This window comes from Pezoporus flaviventris, unplaced genomic scaffold (genome assembly GCF_033815535.1).
Source record: "Pezoporus flaviventris isolate CSIRO_AGI_PZ_B2104156 unplaced genomic scaffold, CSIRO_AGI_Pfla_v1 ptg000002l, whole genome shotgun sequence".
Lineage (NCBI taxonomy): Eukaryota > Metazoa > Chordata > Aves > Psittaciformes > Psittacidae > Pezoporus > Pezoporus flaviventris.
The window spans coordinates 25,544,436-25,564,411 of NW_026892550.1; the positions used below are offsets into that span (position 1 = coordinate 25,544,436).

The 19,976-nt window shown below is 40.3% G+C and overlaps 1 protein-coding gene across 1 annotated transcript in view; it reads right to left on the minus strand.

The window, feature by feature from the left end:
* The window catches only part of SCFD2 (sec1 family domain containing 2), a 190,456-nt gene that overhangs the window by 138,759 nt on the left and 31,721 nt on the right, over positions 1-19,976 (minus strand). Inside the window, exon 3 of the mRNA XM_061472727.1 lies at positions 17,880-18,007. Within this exon, the coding sequence (XP_061328711.1) occupies positions 17,880-18,007 (128 nt within the window). The remainder of the gene's footprint in view (positions 1-17,879; positions 18,008-19,976) is intronic.

Genomic DNA, 19,976 nt, shown 5'->3' on the forward strand with positions numbered 1-19,976 from the left:
AACTAGCAGTTAACAACAACATTAAGGTGCCAGTTAAACTGCTTGATCAATTTGTATTTTAGAAGTGATCTGTTCCAGGGAGGAAGGTCCATAGTACCTCATCTGCCCCAAGAAAATCCTCACAGGCAATCACACATGCCATCAACATGCAAGGAAAAATCGTGTCAAAACACCATCCTCATTGCAAGTCTGGACTGAAATCCAGTCTAGGGCTGGTTCCTGGCAGTCTCTGTCAGTTACAAGTCAACTTCCTCAAGCAAACGAGACCTAAAGAGCAAGGACATGTGAAAAGGAGTGAGGAGGATCCTTTAACTTAACCAGGACAAGCTTTGGTTCCAGGAAGGCAGTAGGCTGAGCTGATGCTAGGCGGTTCATGGCTTACACCACTGCTCATTTTACTCAGGATTTTTCCACAACAGAAAGATCTTGTAAGACTGCCAGGTGTTTCTTCTCTGTGTTTGGTTATATCATCACTTTACAGGGCTTTCCTTCTGCCTCCATCCTTTCAGTATCATATAAATGGCAAATGAATGATGCCAGCAGTGAATAAATGTTGAAAGCACTTTCTCTTCATTTCAGTGATACCAAGGTTGGTCTTTGGAAGAGCATTTAGTTTAGGGAAAGCTTCTAAATAAAGCAAAACCACACAGGCTCTTTATGTGAATTTTAACAGAAAGCATCAAACCAAAAAAATCAGCAAATGAACACACAAATCAAGCTGACAGCACTCAGTAGGCCGGAGAGCTGACAAAAGGCTTCCATGGTTAGCCCGCACCGGCTAAAACAGCAACCACAGCCATGTGTGTTTTTAGACTAAACACTGGTGCTTTCAGTCTTGTTTTATTTCTTTTAAAGCTGTGTCAGGCAGATTTACATGGTGATTTGAAAATGTCAGTCCATGATGCCTTGCAGCATACCTTTAATAATGACTGCATTATTACCTATAGCAGTCCTGATATATTGTGGCATATTCAAAATCTGGTAACTTGCTTCAACTGGGAAAACATGAAGTTGCCAGCCCTTCCCTCACATGAAACAATAAAACAGGAGGGCTTTCAAGACTTCTGATTTCAATTAAAAAAAAATATTTCAAGAGCTTTGCTCCATATTGTCCCTTGTGAAAGTGAATCCAGATGCAGCACTGGATCAGTGTAAGATCCATTCGGCACCATTTCAGACAATCAAATTCTTTCCCACCCTCAGAGTGCCACCAAAAGAAAGTCCAATACGTATGTTAACAGAAGTGAAATCCTGAGATTAGCAAGGCATTAAAAAACTTACATTGGCATTAAAGAGTCCAGCATCTCATCTATGATACTTACAATATCAATGGAACCACTTGGATCCAGAGTTCAAGAGTTCCAGCCAATTTCTACACAGAAATCTCCCTGGATAACTGGCTGATAAATAAAACTGTTCCAGTAGATAAGGAAAGGAATTTGAGAAAGTGACTGGTAGTAATCAGCAATTAAATGACTCTTCCTGAGGCCTAAATCCTCATCACCTTCCCTGCTGCTTGCTCACAGAGGGAGACTTCAGCACAACAGTCTAAATTTGATCTAATCCTAACCCCACCAGCCTTTTATTTTTTTAAAGTCCCTTTGCCATTTTAAGTCCTTTTGTGTTGCAATGTGGCAGACAGGTCTTACGAAACCAAGAGGAGACAGATGACAACCACATCATCATGTTTCAACTGCTCTTCTAAAGCATGGCCACGTCTGTGTGGACACCAAAATCTGATTTGTGAGGACAACCTTATGCTGACAAAGGACTTGATCATTTTTTAATTCCTGGATGTGGGAAGAAGGAGAAGTATCACGTCAACCACCCTGAAGTGATATAAAAGTACTGATAACCTTTCTTGCACAAACACCAAGAATTCCATATTGTCTGGGAAGTAAGCTTTGCCATTAACGGTTACCAAGTGTAGCATGTGTGAAATTGGTTACAGATATCCCAAACACTGTCAATAACATTGTCATGACAGAGGACTTGATAAAAACAACATTTACTGAAAGCAATATTAAAAAAACCAAACAAAACCATTTCAAAGCTTCACATGTCTTCACAAGTACAGCAGCGAGGATAAAATGAGTAGCTAGTGACTAGGAATTCTCACAGCGAAACTCAAAAGTTAATAGAACACAGGAGGATGGGGAACAGGGAAGGACAACAGTAATGCTGATAGACTGATGATGCAGACACTGCAGGAATTAATTCAGCTAAGAAACTGAATGGTTAGTAACAATCAAAATATTTGTCCACTAATGCAAGAATCTTGGGCAACAAAATGAAAAAGTAGTATAAGGAATGAAAGTGGACATTACAGAAGTAACGGAAACATGGACTTGGTAAGAGCCAATTCCATGTCCCCTTCAGTCCTACAATAACTGATTTTCAAATCTTTTGGGACATAGAGATGGTGAATTCCACCTCCAACTTTCAACAGCTCAGGGCAGACCCCAGAAGAACTACAGATCACTTTCACCAACTTTTAAATTACAGAAGCCACAATTTGTATTAAAAATAAATACATAAATAAATAAATTGGAATAAATTATTTTTTATTAAATGACAGTTAATACTACATGCACAAATGATGATGTGTACAGAGAGACTGAAGGGAAGAAATAATTCTACTACTAGTAAAGCAGATCACTCAAGCTAGACATAATGGGGCTGAAATTATCAGCAACTATTGGAGGTCTGTCAAAAATCTGGTTTTGAGTAGTGAGAGTAGCCTGAGTGGAACAGAAACACTTTCACCTCAACGGTTAAACAACAAGTTAACTGGACAAACTGCATTTGTAGACATCAAGACATTCATCCACAATACGACTTTTTTCCATTTTAAATTAATGCTGCAGTCTGTGTAGCGTAACGCAGGCATCGCTTCAAGAAAATAATTATTTTTCAAGACAGATTTACTGGTAGAAGCAAATTCTTAAAATTCAGAATCCCAAAGTACTGTTTTGTTTTTGCTTTTGTTTTGTGTGTTTTGGGTTTTTTTACATAAAGATTTATGCATAAATGAGGTGTCTAAAGGGCAAAGGTCAGAATTATCAATGCGCTGTTCCAAACACACAGTCCTTATTTTTTCATCTAACACCTCGTTAATTATCTCCATAGGGACAAGAAAACAAGTAAAGAGGAAAGTACATTTTGTGACCAATTGAATAATTAAGGGGGTGCTCTTCCAAGACTAGAGGAACCGCCAAATACACATAGCTTTAAGCTTTGTTCAATTTTATGGAAGAACAAGTTTGAGCTTCACTGGGTAAAGTGATTTTGCTGAGGTCCATTTTTCACTTGACAGAACCTCAAATAAGAAATGAGCTTGGCACGTTTATGTTCACAGGCGAGATCTTTCAAGGCAGTAGAGGGCTGAAAAATCCCAAATATATTGTTTTCCTCATCCACAGTCTCAGGAAAATAGACTTATTTCTCCCAGTAGCTTGCCTCACATCATGTCCAATGCCGGATACTTGCGAGGAATGTAGAAAGCTCTCATACTCCATGAAGCCAATTGGGCAACAGTACGGCTAAGGGAGTCACATATTTTACAAACTAAGTGAAGGCAATTTAGTAGGATGGACAACACCCCTTGTGTCCCCTTGCTAGTGTAATTTCCAGATGTTACTATTAACTCAAAATGCTTTTGTACTTCTTAGGAAGTTTAACAGTAACTGCCACAAAAATAAGTTTCAACATTTCTTTAGTTAACTTCAAAAGTCATCGGTCCCTCAATTGTTAATAAAGAAAAGAACATCAACTACTCCCTAGTTCTTTGGAGAGATGAAAAGTAGGCCAGTATGAGATGTTGTTTGGCTGGTTTCCCCAGAATAAGGCTCTGGACCTGAAGAGCACTAAACATTACAGGAGACTGAAAGGATATGTCTCAGCCTTATTTCTAAGCGCTCCTCTCCCACAGCAAACGCAAACCCATCTGCTCTGGGGTTGATGGCCACTTCCAAGCTTCTCTCTGTTTTCTACTGCAGAAGCACTAGTGTCAAGGTAATTCCACAGTCACAGGTATGAGCATAAATGACAAGTCTTCACCACAGCGCTTCCGGCATAAGTCCATCTCGGGGGTCTGAGCAGCCCCTGAAGTACACTCAAAACTGCACAGCAGTGATGGCCTCATGCTGCCTGTCCCCAGCAGCACTATGCCACCAAGGGAGAGTTGTGACTAGCCTTCCCTCCTTGCTGGCCTTACTGACCCCCATTCCTCCTGCCACTTTAGCAATAGCTGCAGACCACATGCACTGGAGGTCAGCCACTCTTCCCGGCCTGTCATGGGCTTTCCAGTGCATCTCAAGTCACTCCAGAGTGATAGACCTTCAGAGATCTACCTGAGGAGACAGAGCCTGCCACGTGTCATATCTCTAAAGGTGTGTACAGCAGTGGCTTTCAAGGACATAGAAGCCATTGAGAATGGTGACAACTATGCTGACATTTAGCAAATTCTGAAATAGAGGTATATACCCAGAACAAATAAAGCTGGACTCCTTACTACTCAACTAACACTTGCCATGGGAGTCTGTACTTTTAAGCCAACTTGGCTTTAGGCTCATCAGCTATAGCAGTCAGTTATCTACAAGCAGTTTATTATCCACCACTAGATGTGTATGGTATCACTAAATCCTTGTTTTAACAGTGTTCCTAGATAGATCAGCTATATTTACGTAAGCGCAATTTTAGCCTTCTCTCCTAATTAGTCTGGGGTTTATTAGAAAATGGAAACCATGCTTAAATATCAGTTCTGTTACTATTCTTTCTCTATACTTTCGCATGCCTTAAAACAAATCATCAATTAGGTGGGGCAAGTGTAACTAAACCACTAATAGAATCCTCCAGATTTTCAGTTCTAAGCACCTAAATGCAGATGCCTGAATATGACATCAGTTATGATTTACAATTCCTAAATTACCTACAGTTTCAAGTTTGCCAGTATTTTCAGAAGGCTTTGACAAATGTAACTGGTAGCTTAGATGTCCCAGTGTGGATCGATACCTTTTTTGTCCTTCAGAGCTTTGTTTTTAAATGCCCAGCCACTCCAACCCATTACTTCCTTCTTTGTGTACTCTACCATTCAGTTTTCCCTTTTCATTGTTAAATCAGTATCAACAAAAAAGTAACAACCATCTCTAGCCAAGGTCTACAATACTCTTGTTGCCCTCACAAATATTAAAGCAGATTTCAGATCTGATCAAGTAATAGGTGAAATTTTAACTTCCAGAATTCAGCTTCACAGGATTCACCACCTATATTAAACTCCCAATTTAATACTCAAATTTAACCCTCAAATCTCCTTCTTAATCTTGACTAAGTATGCATAACGGTCATATTTTACTACCTTACTTTTCACCTTTACCATTAAGTTAACAAGCACTAAGTACTAGGCCAAATCCCAGCCAGAGGATCTCCAGCCCTAAAATAGCCTAGCAATCACTGAACACAGTAATTCATTGTGACTATAAAGGGACCTGAAATTGGCAAATTTGGTTGAATCATCTCCTGCATGCTTTAAACTTCTCACAGTAATGAATCGACTTGTTTGTCATAAAATAACATGCCCAAAGGATTTCAGGTGGCTTGTGCATGTCCTCATTTAACACTAAGACATATGTTTCCAGACACTGAGTACTTCATCATGTTCTTGGCACACCATCCCAGAAAGAGGGAGGTCATTGTTCTTCTTTGGTACATTATTCACAGGACTGATTATTTCTCTGATGATTTCTGAAAGGCTTCTGCAGCTGAGAACACGCTAACAATCATTTTGGGTGGTAAGCAAATAAATAGGGATGGAAAACATGATGATGTACGAGTATGTACATATGTAATTCACCACGTCTCTTGTGTAAAGAGTCATCCTTTGCGAGACTGAATGACCAGGCTTTCACAATTATGCTTGGAAAAAAGCAGTAGGCAAGCCACCCAGTTTTACTGTATTCCCATATTCCACCTCAAGCCTTATACTTAAGACACTTTGTAAGCACAGCAGCATGTACTGTATCTTTGGTTTAAATCCTCTGGCATGTGACATTTTGCTCCTTTACTTCTACTCCACCCTCGTGAGGCCCCATCTGGCGTACTGTGTCCAGCTCTGGGGCCCTCAACACAAGAGGGACATGGAGCTGTTGGACTGAGTCCAGAGAAGGGCCATGAAGATGCTCTGTAGGCTGGACCACCTCTTCTATGAAAACAGGCTGAGAGAGCTGGGCTTGTTCAATCTGGAGAAAAGGCTATGGGGAGACCTTACAGCGGCTTCCAGTATCTAAAGGGGGCCTAGAAGAAAGCTAGAGAAAGACTTCTTACAAGGGCACGAAGTGATAGAACAAGGTAGAATGGACTTAAGCTTAAAGAGGGGAGATTTATACTGGATGTAATGAGGAACTTTACTGTGAGAGTGACAGTGGCACAGGTTGCCCAAGGAAGTTGTGGATGCCTCATCCCTGGAAGTGTACAAGATCAGGCCAGGCAGGGCTTTGAGCAGCTTGATCTAGTGGAAGGTGTCCTTGCCCATGGCAGAGGAGTTGAAACTAAATGATCTTCCAACCCAAACCATTCCATGATTCATCACATTCTGCTACTTTCTTCAAGTGTGATCCCCCCTTTTTTTGACTAGACGGCTCCTTTCTTAACTTAAAGAAATTCTGAAACCCTTTCTGTCATCTCCTAAGACACAAAGTATAATACTTGGAGATAACACCTACAACTGTCCAGTGCCCCAGCAAAGTGCAGGTGCCATGCATTTCCACTGTGTGCCAAGTAGACACCAGATTTAGCATCTCCCAGCCCATACGCACTAATTCTCGTGCTGATGTAAAATACTGTCATTATGGCTGGTACATCCTATGAAACAAAGGTATCACAGTGCACATGTACAGCCAGTTGTACCTTATTTCCAACCAGACTGCTTCCACAGAGATATATATAACAGCAATTGCAGTAAATTTCCTTTTCTTGCACTTAAAGAGTAAGTGTTTAATTTTTCACCCAGGTTCAAAGAGGCTTAAGGCTCCTGTGTTTTTAACCATATCTGGGTCATCACAAATGAACAGTCTACAAGTACAGTTCAGGCTTTTTTTTGAAGGGGAAACAAACAAAAACCAACCAACCTCTCTCCCCTCACCCCCTTCAAATTCAAAACTTCAAAGTATTTCTTTTCAAGACTGAGAAGATGCAATAGCACTCAGCATCAGAAAAAAAAAAAAAAAAAAAAAAAAGAGTAAGCCTACCAAAAAATTTTAGCAGAGAACAGAAGATGGCAACACAATTACTTCTTTTCAGGAAGTTGCACCAGCAGTCAAAAACTAACAAACAGTATCTCTGATACTTCACTTTTTTATATATTTATATAAACCCCCAGCTTATTTCTATATAGCAGTGTTAGTCACCTGCACCTACTACTGACTAAAGGGTGTTCAAAACCAGGAAGAAGCCTTCTGACCTTTCCTGGGCAATTTGGTTTGTTTGTAAAAGTTGTTTGTTTAGAAGCATTAGAAACACTGAGTCACTGCAGACTCCAGCCAATGAAGAAGTACTGTTACTTACACCACCTCTCAAAACAATACTAGTTACCAATATATATGCAAGTAAATGCTATTTAATTTTTTAAGCTTTTAACCCATAGTCATTTCCTCTTAAAGATATGCAGTATAAAAAATTAATAATGTACATTTACATTAAGCCCATTTGAAAGCTTCACAAATATTTATTTGTGCATTAATGTTTAAGCCCCACTATTGTGAACACCATGTAAATTGTCTAGAGAAAGACCACATTAATATAGGCTTTTCACAATCTATATTTAAAAAGCCTTAATACTTTTATAAAGACAAAAAGACTTCATACTGAAGTTAATATAAGCTTTGTAGTATTACATTAGCAAAGAATATAAATAATGAAATTATTTATTTGCAAAACTTCTGCAAGAGCAATACACTTCTGTTTTCTTTTAAAATTTTGAGAATTATCTTCAACTAATCACAACCAGACATGGAAAGAGACCTGGCCACAAGTTCATATTTAAGCGTTTGGGTTGACTATCTAGGAAAAAAACTGACATTAACCAAAAAAGAAAAAAGAAAGAAAGAAAGACTTTGTCCGAAAAGTCTGGACACATAGAAAGACTATTGTCACCTCATTCCCTTCTTAAAAGTGACAGCAAGGTTAGCCAAATAGTCCTGCATCTATGTGTCAACTACAGTTTAATCAAAGATAACATACTACCAGCATATTTCTCTGTTTCACATCACTGTACAGGGTTCTGTGTTTCACTTTCTAACCGTTTTACAGCAGTGAAGTACAAAGTAAGTGAGGTATGAGACACAAATATGACATTCTTTACAGTTTCGTTATGGTTTTACCCATTATTCATCTTACAACACAAGAGACTATTTAGCATGCAGCACGTTAATCACTGAACAAGAGACAGATGACACGAAAGTACCTGTACTGAAACTCTGTAAACTAAATTAACCTACGAAATACTATTTCTGCAAGAATATTAAGTCACAGAATAATAATAAAGAAAAAAACAAAACACCCCCCAAAAAAAACCAAAACCAAAATCAAACCAACAGAAAACCACCACACCAAAACTAAAAAATTCAGCCAGAGTTTAGGGTAAAACATAGTACTTGGTGCTTCAGAACCAACTGAAGTCTTTCTTTAAACTTACGCTAAGTGTAAATAGTCTCAGTATTACACTTCTTTTTTTTAAGGTAAATTCCCATCATGTATAATGCAGTGGTCATCATACAAATAACAAAAAAACCCAACAACAAAAAAAAACAAAACCAACCAGACACCAACCCCAAACCCCACAAATCAGCCCACACCACCCCTAACAAATCTGAACAACACTTGATTTCCTAAATAAGAACAGCGAAACGCTATTTACAGGCACCTGCAGGCAATACCTTCCTAACATACTGAGGGAGAAATTTTGCCTCCAGACAAATTTCTTGCAACAGAGGAAGTACAAGATACCCCCCAAAACTTCTGAGTAATTTCAGTTTTGGATTAAGCCATCTAAATTAAAACAGCTAATAAAATAGATTAAATTTTGCTATGAGTGCACTTCACATTACCCATTTCAGTCTCCTTCTCTAAATCAGGCATGTCTCCTTCAAGCAAGACCACTTTCAAACTCATTCCCAATAGCTGTAGCTGTTGTTGCAGTGGGAGAACCCAGCAGGGCTGCATGTTCCACACCATTACCATTCTTTTCATCTCTACAATTAAGATGAAGATTTGGTATTTCAAGGTACTTTTTTCAGATAGGATATGTAAATGACACTGATGTTTATCGCTTTTTTTTTTCTCTCTTCTCAGTAAGATGGATTTCAGAAAAAAAGCACTCAAAAGGTCAATTTGATACTCTGCCATTAAAGACACACCAGCGCACAAGTAACAGGTAGATGCAAAGTAGTGTTTTCCCCAAGTCATAAAAGAACACTATCTACTGAAAGGCAATTTAAGGGAAGGAAGAAAGGAAAGGTAAGAGACAAAGGAAAGAAACTGGTAAGATGTTTAAAAAATAAAAATTGACTCAATCAGCTGAGCAGCTACAAGACTGATAGAGCTGGGTAAGAACACACTACTTAGTGCTGCCTTTAGCACTTCAGACTTTTATTCTTCCTCATGAAATACCCTGCATTGCTCCACAAGTTAAGAGTCCCTTCACTTTTAAACTCATTGTATTAGATGATCACATTCTGGGTCTGGATCCTGCACAGTATCTCTTCTTCAGTCCTCAAGCTCTTGCCCAGATAGCACAAATGAAGTTAAGAGCAGTAAACTTAAGTAATTGCTCATAAATTGTCCTCTCATTTTTATACATTTCCAGTGTTTGAGCTAAAGTCCAACAAGAAGAATTAAAATTTATTATTTGCTAGCATGATATTTCAACATTAGGGACACAGCAGTTTCCAGTTTCAACTCTTTTCAACTTCAGAAACAATAGCACTCACTATGAACACATTTCATGAGTGCCTGTAGGCACTAGCGAACCTTTTGCCACTTTCAACTTGCTGTTTTGCAGCAAAGTCCTCTGTTTTTAGCATTTAATTCAACTTTTTCCATGTTTCTTTCATTTGAAATAGTCTTAATAGCAGATCTGTGACCTAAATCCCTCTAAAATTCCAGACTAAATGTGTCTGCCAAGTTGAACATGAATCAGCCATATGCCCTTGCAGCAATGGGAGCAAACCAAGGTGACATCTGCACAAATGCAGCCAGAAGGCAGAGGGAAGCAGTTAGAACCCGCTAGTAATTGTGAGACGGCATCTGGAAAATGAAGTTTTGGGCTCCACAGTACAAGATACACTAGAACGAATCTAGAGAAGGGTCAGTATAATAGTTTAGAGATCTAGAAAAGGTGATGCAAAAGTAATGGCTGCAGGAGATGGGTAAAAGGAGGAAAGTGAGCTACTTGCTGTCTTTAAGGACATAAGGAGCGATTACAGAGAAGACTGAATCAGACTTTAGAGATGCACAGTGAAAGGACAAGAAGCAATGGTCACACACTGCAGCAAGTGAAAAAAAAAAAAAATCAAGCTGTACATAAAGGAAAACATTTTCCTCCACAGAAGCAGTTTAGACTGGTGCAGGGGACCCAGACAGGCTGTGGAATTCCATCCTTGGACATATTCAAAATTCAGCTGAACTAGGTCCAACATATCTAACTCTTCAGCTGTCCTTGGTTTGAACAGGGGTTGGACTAGATGAATACCTCCAGAGATCCCTTCTAACCCCAAATTATTCTCCAATTAATCAGTATTTGTTGATACCACTTGTTCTGCGCTAAGCAGCAGACAGTCCTCAAAAAGGGAAAATTTCCTGCCAGGCCTTCTCAGTCAATTTTGTATTACAGAATTCTTTCCCTGTGATACACTTGATAAGAAAGGATGCATAGCTGTGCTCTCAAAATGAGCCTTCTGCCACTACCTTATCCTCTTTGTTACCAACAAGCCTCTTCCACAGTTACGTCCACACTAACAACCATTTCCAAGCCCAGTAAGCACTCCATTCATGTCCATTCAGGTTTCTTTCCACCGTACATATTTCTTTCAATTACACATGCTACACTGAAAAAGAAGGGATGGAGGATAAATTGTAAAATATAAGCCGGACACACCACACTTCAGAAAGTTTTAGTTATCCTAAGGTATGTTTTTCTTCTCTTTTGAGCAATTGTTTTGTGCTCTCAGGGATGTTCTTCTGTGTATTAGCATTGAAAAAATTAACTGGCACTTTCCTGAATTCAGCATCCAACTGGAGAGAAGAATAATGATTAGTGCACAGATGGTGATGCTTCTAAGCAATATTACACACAAATGCAGTGTCACTTACTAATGAAAAACAAACGTCTGCTCCTGAACATCTCTCCATCTCAGCTATTTTGTCACATCTCCTGAAAAACAAGGAGCTTTGTTGGCAGGAGTAGCAGTATCCTTCATCTTTTCTGTTACATCTAATGAGCTACAGAGATGACTTGAAAAGTTTAGCTGCTTAAGACAAACAGTAGGCTACATGCTCTTTGCACGTCTGAAGCTTGGAGCAACATCTCTGTCCTAAACTGGCAAAACCTGATGACTATAAGCAGATAAAGATCTATTTAGTTAGCTGAATACTCTGATCATACCTAACAGTGTCAAAACCCTGAGCTTCACCCTGGTGTAACACTGCAAGGTGAAACCGCCCTGATACCAATTTCTTTCTACAGTTCCCAATATGGTAATGACTGTTCAGAAAGACCATCTTCATCAAGAGTTGTCAGGAAAGCCTAACCCCACTATACTCAAAGAACGTTCCCCTTGGAATGCAAAGGCCTACACAGAAGCCCCCCAAACAGGAATGTATCCAAACATTCAGAAACTCTTCAAACTCCTCAAAAATATTTAGCACTCGGAGAAGCAAAAAGCCTTCCTGCCTCTGGGGTTGAGTGATGCAACAAAACATCTGCTGTATTAACCATCACTGAGATTGGGAACATTTACTTCAAGTCAAGACTACATTTTTAGTTGCACTACAGGGAGAAATCAGGAACTCAGCATTGTAACAGGCTGGAAAAAAACAAATCCACTTGGCTAGATGGTCCCACACTGCAGGGCTTCTGTTACTTTTGATGAGACAAAGAACAGACTAACAACTCAGGAACTGCCTGCTCAGGATCCAGGTTGCACAGGGGAAAGAGCTCAAGTCTGAGACAGGCAGTGTCCCATCTCCTTGGAAAATGTCTCGAGAACACCAACAGTGCTGTGAGACCCACCGTCAGGAATTAGGGCCTCCTCAGGCTAAGCCAGGCCTGTCCCAGTTGAGTTGGTACAGGCAGCTTCCTGCTTCATGAGGATGCCTGGAGGGAGGTTTTGGCTACTGCCTCACTCATTCTGCAGCTTGCTTTCTCAAAGGGTTTGCAGACCACGTAAACAGGCAACAGAGAAATGTACATTAAACAACACAAGAACCAGTCTACAATATGATCTGCTCTCTGCATAACGGGGCCATAGTCCCAAGCCCAGCTTGGGACACCTCACACTAGACCATGTTGCCCAAGGCCCTGTCCAACCTGGCCTTGAACAGTGCCAGGGATGGAGCATTTACCACTTCTTTGGGCAACCCATTCCAGTGCCTCACCACCCTCACAGTAAAGAACTTCCTCTTTATATCCAATCTAAATTTCCTGTTTAAGTTTTAACCCGTTACCCCTTGTCCTGTCACTACAGTCCCTAATGAAGAGTCCCTCTCCAGCATCCCTATAGGTCCCCTTCAGATACTGGAAGGCTGCTATGAGGTCTCCACGCAGCCTTCTCTTCTCCAGGCTGAACAGCCCCAACTTCCTCAGCCTGTCTTCATACAGGAGGTGCTCCAGTCCCCTGATCATCCTCGTGGCCCTCCTCTGGACTTGTTCCAACAGTTCCATGTCCTTTTTATGTTGAGGACACCAGAAGTGCACACAGTACTCCAAGTGAGGTCTCACGAGAGCAGAGGGGCAGGACCACCTCCTTCGACCTGCTGGTCATGCTCCTTTTGATGCAGCTCAGGATACATTTGGTTTCTGGGCTGCAAAGGTATTCTTCTAACTCAAAATGGTATTAATATCTCCAAGCTAAAATTTCTGGATCTTCCCTTTTCTACCTGAAAAAATTTTAGAGTTCGATTCAACCCTTGCAAACCAGCCTATCTAAAAAAGTTACAGTACTCCTCTTTACTTCACAAAGCTTGAAGTTCTGCTAATTTTATGGTAAGCTTGACTTTTAAAACTGTATTTGTACATCTCAAATATAAAGAAACCAGAGGGCTTTAATTCTTTTAATAAGGGCTCATGTAACAGCAGATTGCACTTTGTTTCTGTTATTATACCAGTGTTTTGACTTTCATCAGTCTCCATGCCAGTAAAATGACACAATAAAAGAATTCAGACTCTATCAAGGTTTACCGTACTCTTTTCAAACAGACGAGCAAGTGTGATTCTAAAGCCACAAAAGAACATTTGTAGCAAAGTTTTTACCACTGCCAAATACTATGCTAATAGCAAAGCTTTCCACAGGAGATTCATGGGCTGCCATGTTGAGAAGATGATTAAGATATGCATCAGACCTATGAAGAACGGAACAGGAAGTAGAGGAATGGAAAAACCAGCAACCTTTCCAGCGTAAGTCAGGCTGCTGCCTCAGAGCGGAACTCCTTACAGTCATTCACTTTAAGAGCTGAGCAGTAGAATCTCACTTTAATTTAGCACAATGCTATAAATCTCACCAAAAAGCTATTCCACTGATCTCCTAAACTGCCTTCCAAAGAGCTTTTCAGAAGGAGACATAATTCTTTAAATAAAATACATTTATTTAAATGCCAGGATTTTTATTATGCCAAAATAATTTACACCTATACATTTACACTTACACAAAGGCATAGCTGACCAGAACTTGGCAAATATTTATCTTCCCCACATATTTATCACCATTCACTTGGATATACAAAACAGAAAGAAAACTGCCTCAGAGACAAAATGGTGCTAACGTAGTTTTTAAAAGTGTTGTTTGCTGTTTGTTTGTTGATTTTATAAAGTGTGTGGGTATATAGATATGGAGTATTTTAATTCCTCTTTATTTAAATGGACATCTAGCAAAAGACAGCTCTACCTGTTTACATGCAAAAACACACTGTTTTGGGAAATGTATCTAGCTGAAAGGGTTAAGGGAAAACTTAGCAGTAACTACTATGTTACTGACATGGTTTCAGTGCGTTTATATCATCCTGTAAAGAAGGGGCTCAATATCAGCACATTCACAGTAAGAAATACCAAACAAATACTACCCAAAAGTCAATACTGGCAGCATTACTAAACTCCACAGGAAATTACATCTTCAAAACCCATATACTCAGTTATGTATTTATGGATGGAACAGATTAAACAGTAAGCAAACCGGATGTAGCATGCATAAAGCCTTTATGCTGGCTGGAATTCTGCACAGTGCTCTGCCTGCCTTCTGCAGGACTGACCTCAGAAAATCAAATATGCTACACTGCTAAACAGCTCAGGTTTTGTTCTGTAAGGAAAGGGCAAAGTAGCTCTGTAGTTTTGTGTTCTAGTCAGTTTTACGGACTGTCATTTCGCGCTTTGTGTCCTTCTGTGATGTGGTTTCCCAAGACTTGCAATTCTTATTTAAAAAAGAAACAGGATTTTAGAATACTAGCAATGGACACCTCTGGACAGCTTAGTAGCCTGTGTGACTCACTGAAGTCTGTAACAACAACACTGTTTTGCTCACAAAATGAAATGACAGATAAAATACACACTTTCCGAAGACATAAATGGAAGAAGGAGAAGTAAAAAAGTCAAATCTTCCTTGAAGATGGCACAAGACCACTTAATGGCCCACCTGAAAACCTAAGTAGGAGATAGTGACAGAAAAAGGAGGGCATCCTGCTGTATTTACAAATGCGATAGAGATGATCTTAAATTTGAAACTGGGCTTGGTCCAAGAATTGATTCACCAAAACTTCCAGCCAAGCATTGCCAGCTTATCTTCAACCACCTTCCAGTCAACTGGACTTTTCAACTGGACTTTCAGATATCCCTAGCACTTTCCTTGATACAACTAACAAAATGGATATGCAAATCAAAAACACCTGAAAGCAGCATTCCAATCTACTCATCTTAGAAAGTGTGTCCAGAACTGCTGATTTCCTTCATTTCCCTTTCTCCTCCTTCCTCAGAACTCCTTTCCTGTCTCCTCTCCTGCTGATTTCAGCAGAACACGGAGCTCCCAGTGGCCTGCAGACATTTGGGGGTGTTTGGGGAGAAGACATGCGTCCTCTTCTACAGTTCTCTTACTCTTCTTCCCTCTCAGGATGATGAGGACACATTCAGAAGACATCAGAAAGCAAAAGCTTGATCTGTGGGGCCTCCCATAACTGTCAGAGTTTCTGCCACACAGCCAGGCAGAGAAAGAGTAAAGCTGCGTGTCAGGCACATGGCTCGCAGGGAAAATGTGGGCAAGCACACGCACACCTCAGAGTAATGAGCAGCCTTTCACAGCCCAGAAAATATTTTCCTTGCACCAGAAATACAGAAACAGGACGGGATCAAGTTTCTTATTGCTGCACAGGGGTCCCATGCTGCCAGTGTCACACATGATGCAGTTTTTCAGGCAGGTGGCCACTGCAGGAGGGCTCAGCTACACCAAATGGAATTCAAAGCTTTGCTTTCAAATGTAATTCACTCTTTATTTCCAGGAGGAAAAAGGCAAAAAAGTAGTAGTAAGGAAAATACTCTTACCATCTGACACAGCTGGTCTTAGTAAAGAGAGTAAGAGGCAACTTTCATGCTAGAAAAACTCTCTGACATTTAATATTAGGGCCATAAAAAACTCAGAAAATACCCTAGGTGTTGGGAAAACCAGTGTGCAATCAGCCAAGGTCTTCCGATACACTCAAACCTAAGCACAGAGCAGAACAAAAGCATTTCCCTTCTCTCCAGCCAGTGTTGCCTCATATCACAGCTACGGTGGAAGGAGCCTTTCAGCTAAACACAGCAATCAGGACCAGAACAGGCTACTAGAATTTTTCCTTCCCAGCAAAAGCAGCAATTGATAAGCAGCACAATTTCCAGCTTCCCTACAGAGAGCTAAGATGTTCTATAGCAGGATGAACAAGGAATGAATGCTGTAAAGATGCAGATCTGTTCTAGAAAGTCATTAAGAAACACATGTCATTGGACAATGCGATACCTGGGTGTGGGCTTCAGGTTTTCTGCATTTATGCTCAGTAAGAAGTTTTTATTTTGGTGACTGTAGTGCCCTCCTTTCCTTGATTCTAATTTTTCCCAGTTTATCATTTATAAGACTGCTTTGAATTTTGTTTCACCCTTTGAAGTTCAAATACAAAGTTAACAACTGAATATGATTCACGTGCAAGATAAATACACAATTCACAAAATAAATAACCAAGTTCCATAAACATCAGCAAATTACAGCTACACTCCAACAGAAAAAGAACTCAGAAATCTGTTTTACCATCGGCTCTTAAATGTTTCTACGTAGCACTATATTGGGCGCATGTATGTCAGACATTTAGGCTGACATCAGTAAGCATCAGTTTATTGCAGCTTTCACTGGATACCATCAGTAGAGGACACAGAAGGGTGGCTGATCTAATCATTCACACAAAGCAGCAAAGGTTGTAGACAGAACAAAGCTAAATTTCAAAATCATTTGATTAATCAAAATAAAAAGTCATTTTTAAGGCATATGTACTAGAAAAACTGGGGGCTTCTTTATGTTATTATGCTGAATACTCACACACAGTACCAGTGAAAGCTTAAACAAGATTTTATTATCCTGTTAAAAGATACCTCCTTCAGACAAATTTGTAATAACCTTCTCACAGCTGCTCCTTTTCCACTTCTTTAAAGCATTTTACAGCATTACTGTTGCAGTAATCTAGTATTTCTGATTAATAATCTACTAAATGCATGCTCTAGCTATTTGTAAAGACCTTACAATACAGGAAACATTCTAGTTAAGAGTTCATGAGTTGGCTGAACATCTAATTTTTCTACAATATCTTGGCAGTTTACTCTGGAGTTCCAGATAAAAGCGTATTACTTTTATCCCATGAGGACCTTTCCTAATGAAAAGTTCGGCATAAAATAATCTTAGAGTGCATAAAATGCAAAAAATTATTACAGCATAGAGCAATACTAGTTTTTATAAGCCTAAGATACCAATTCCTACATTTCACTATGTATGTTATACAGTGGGAATGAGGCTCTGCAAAAAAACTACTGAAAGTCATTAGGGCATAATCTGTATCTCTGATACGCTTAAGAATTCAGGTTTAAAGAGTGCCCAGACGTGGTTTTTGGCTTAAACTCTCTTGAGCCAGGCAGCCTTACTTCACATAAACCTCACAACCTGTGTAATGTAACCACTACCTGTATAATGTAATCATATGCCAGATCTGCACAACTTCCATCAGATCAGCTGCCATTTACAATGCCTGCTTTCAGGACAAAAATCCTGCTGACGTTTCAAGAATACCCAGACTCTTGTGCTTACAATAAAGATAAGCACCACTGGTTACCATTTGCATACCTTTAAATCCCTCCTTCATAGAACTCCATTGCTTCACCACTGCTTTCAATCTGTTTAAGGTTGTGGTATTTAAAATAAAATAACTGCCTCTCACTTACATACCAGAAAGACCCTATAACAGCCAGGATGCTCACCTGAAATCTGTTGACAAAGATGGGGATGACCCAAGGATGGGGTGAGTTTTCCCCAAGAGGGTGAAGTGCAAGAAAAGTTGCTGGCATAATCTTTCACACTGCCGCTTTGCAGGGAAGGATATGTCACACTACTCACCCATGCTCATTTTAATAGGTAAATTTTCTCTGCTCGCAGCCTCCACAAGGTGTCTCCTAGCCTCCATCACAGCTTCCTTTTGTTTGAGATTCATGAAGGACTCCCAGAGAGCTTTAGCAGCTGGATCACTATAAGAAAATGACAGGGTTACACTAAACATTGCTTGAATAATGGAGTAAGCTTAAGACAACATTTATATTTTAAGATGAGTGCTCCTACTTAGTAACTCCTCTGAGGTGGGCAGGATACAAGCAAAAATAGTGATATAAAAGCTTGCTTTTCTTAGCGAAATACTTGCTACAGTTTCAAAGAATAAAATCTAGGATTTTTTGCTACCAATTAGAAAGCATTAGAATTCACATATAATAAAGCAGCGTATCAGCCTGAAAGTAACCACTACTGTTCAAACACTGGAATATCTGAAACAGTCCAAACTTCTTCTGTTACCAAAAGCTATGGAAAGGATGGGCTATAACTTCCCCATGAAAATTTAAATCCCCAAACCAATACTACTATCCAGTTGAGAGTGCCCCATAGGATACAGACTTGGGGGTATTGGTTAAGGAGAAGCTCAACATGACCTAGCAATGTGTGTTTGCTGCCCAAAGAGACAACCGTATGCTGGGCTGCATCAAAAGGAGTGTGGCCAGCACACTGAGGGAAGTGATTTTCCCCCTCTGCTCCTTTCTCTTGAGACCCCACCTGGAGGACTTCATCCAGCTCTGAGGGCACTAAAACAAAAGGAACATGGAGCTGTTGGAGTGAGTCCAGAGGAGAGCCATGAGGATGATCAGAGGCTGCAGCATCTCTTCTATGAAGACAGGCTGAGAGAGTTGGGGCTGTTCAGCCTGGAGAAGAGAAGGCTCTGGGGAGACCTTAGAGCAGTACCTAAAAGGGGCTTACAACAAAGCCAGAGAGCAATTTTTTATAAGCGCAGATACGGACAGGACAAGGGAGAGGGTAGGTTCAGATTAGATACTGTGAGGGGGGTGAGACACTGAACAGGTTGCCCAGAGAAGTTGTGCAATACTTTGAGGGACAGTGCATCAAGGCCAGGTTGAACGCGACTTTGAGCAACCTGGTCTAGTGGAAGGTGCCCCTGCCCATGGCAGGGTGGTGAAGGGGGCTCAAAACCAGATGATCTTTAACATCCCTCCCAACCCAAACCATTTTGTGGCTGTGATTCCAACGCCGAAGACTGTTGATATGATTTGATGAACTACCATCACTTTGGGCTTCAAGGATTCTCCTTATATGAAAAGAATAATCCACTGCAGAATATAACTGTCCTTATAGTTTCCGTATTTACAGATTCTGTTTTTATTGTTGCTGTTGCTAAGCTTAAATCAGGAATCTGTGTGGCTCATCTGCAGTCAGCTCCCCGCCAGTCTTCTCTCTCCTCCAGGACACTGCATTTGTTGCTGCTGACAATGCATTCTGTGTTTGAGAAAAGTGGGGTAGAAGTGGGGAAGGGAGAAAAATTCTCGCCTGGGGCTAAAGCCACACATTGGGATTAATTGTGTTGGGCTTTGGGTTTGGCTGATTTTTTTTTTCCTTTACTTTTCCTTTCTTAAAGAAAAACCTTCCCTTTGTTTTTTCCTCAGGGGACACTTAACTCCTAAATACATTTTTATGTCATTTACAACATGCTTATAAACATGCCAAAACAAGCTTTGTTTCACAGAAAATAAAAAAGCCCAACAATACATTTGATACCTGTTACAGAGCAGCTGTGCTTATGCTCTACGGCAACAGGAGGGCTGTATTTAGCAATCTGTGCTATCTCCCAAACCAGGTAAGAGGATGGACAAGCTCCACTGCTGTCATCCCAGGAACCACATCCTGTGTGTCAAGGCTTGTGTGGGTGGAAGGACTGTGGGAAGAAGGTTGAATTACTCTTCTTCTGAACTCACCACAGACAAATAGGAAGAGCAAATTTCATCCTATTGCCATGCGTTAGGAGAGGAAACAATCAGATGACCTGACACAATCTTTCCATTTCTCTTTTACATAGTGCAACTCAATCAGTGACAGAGGCAGAAGGCAGAGCATCCCTAAGCAGACAGGGCATCTACAGCAGCTCCCTCTACACCATCA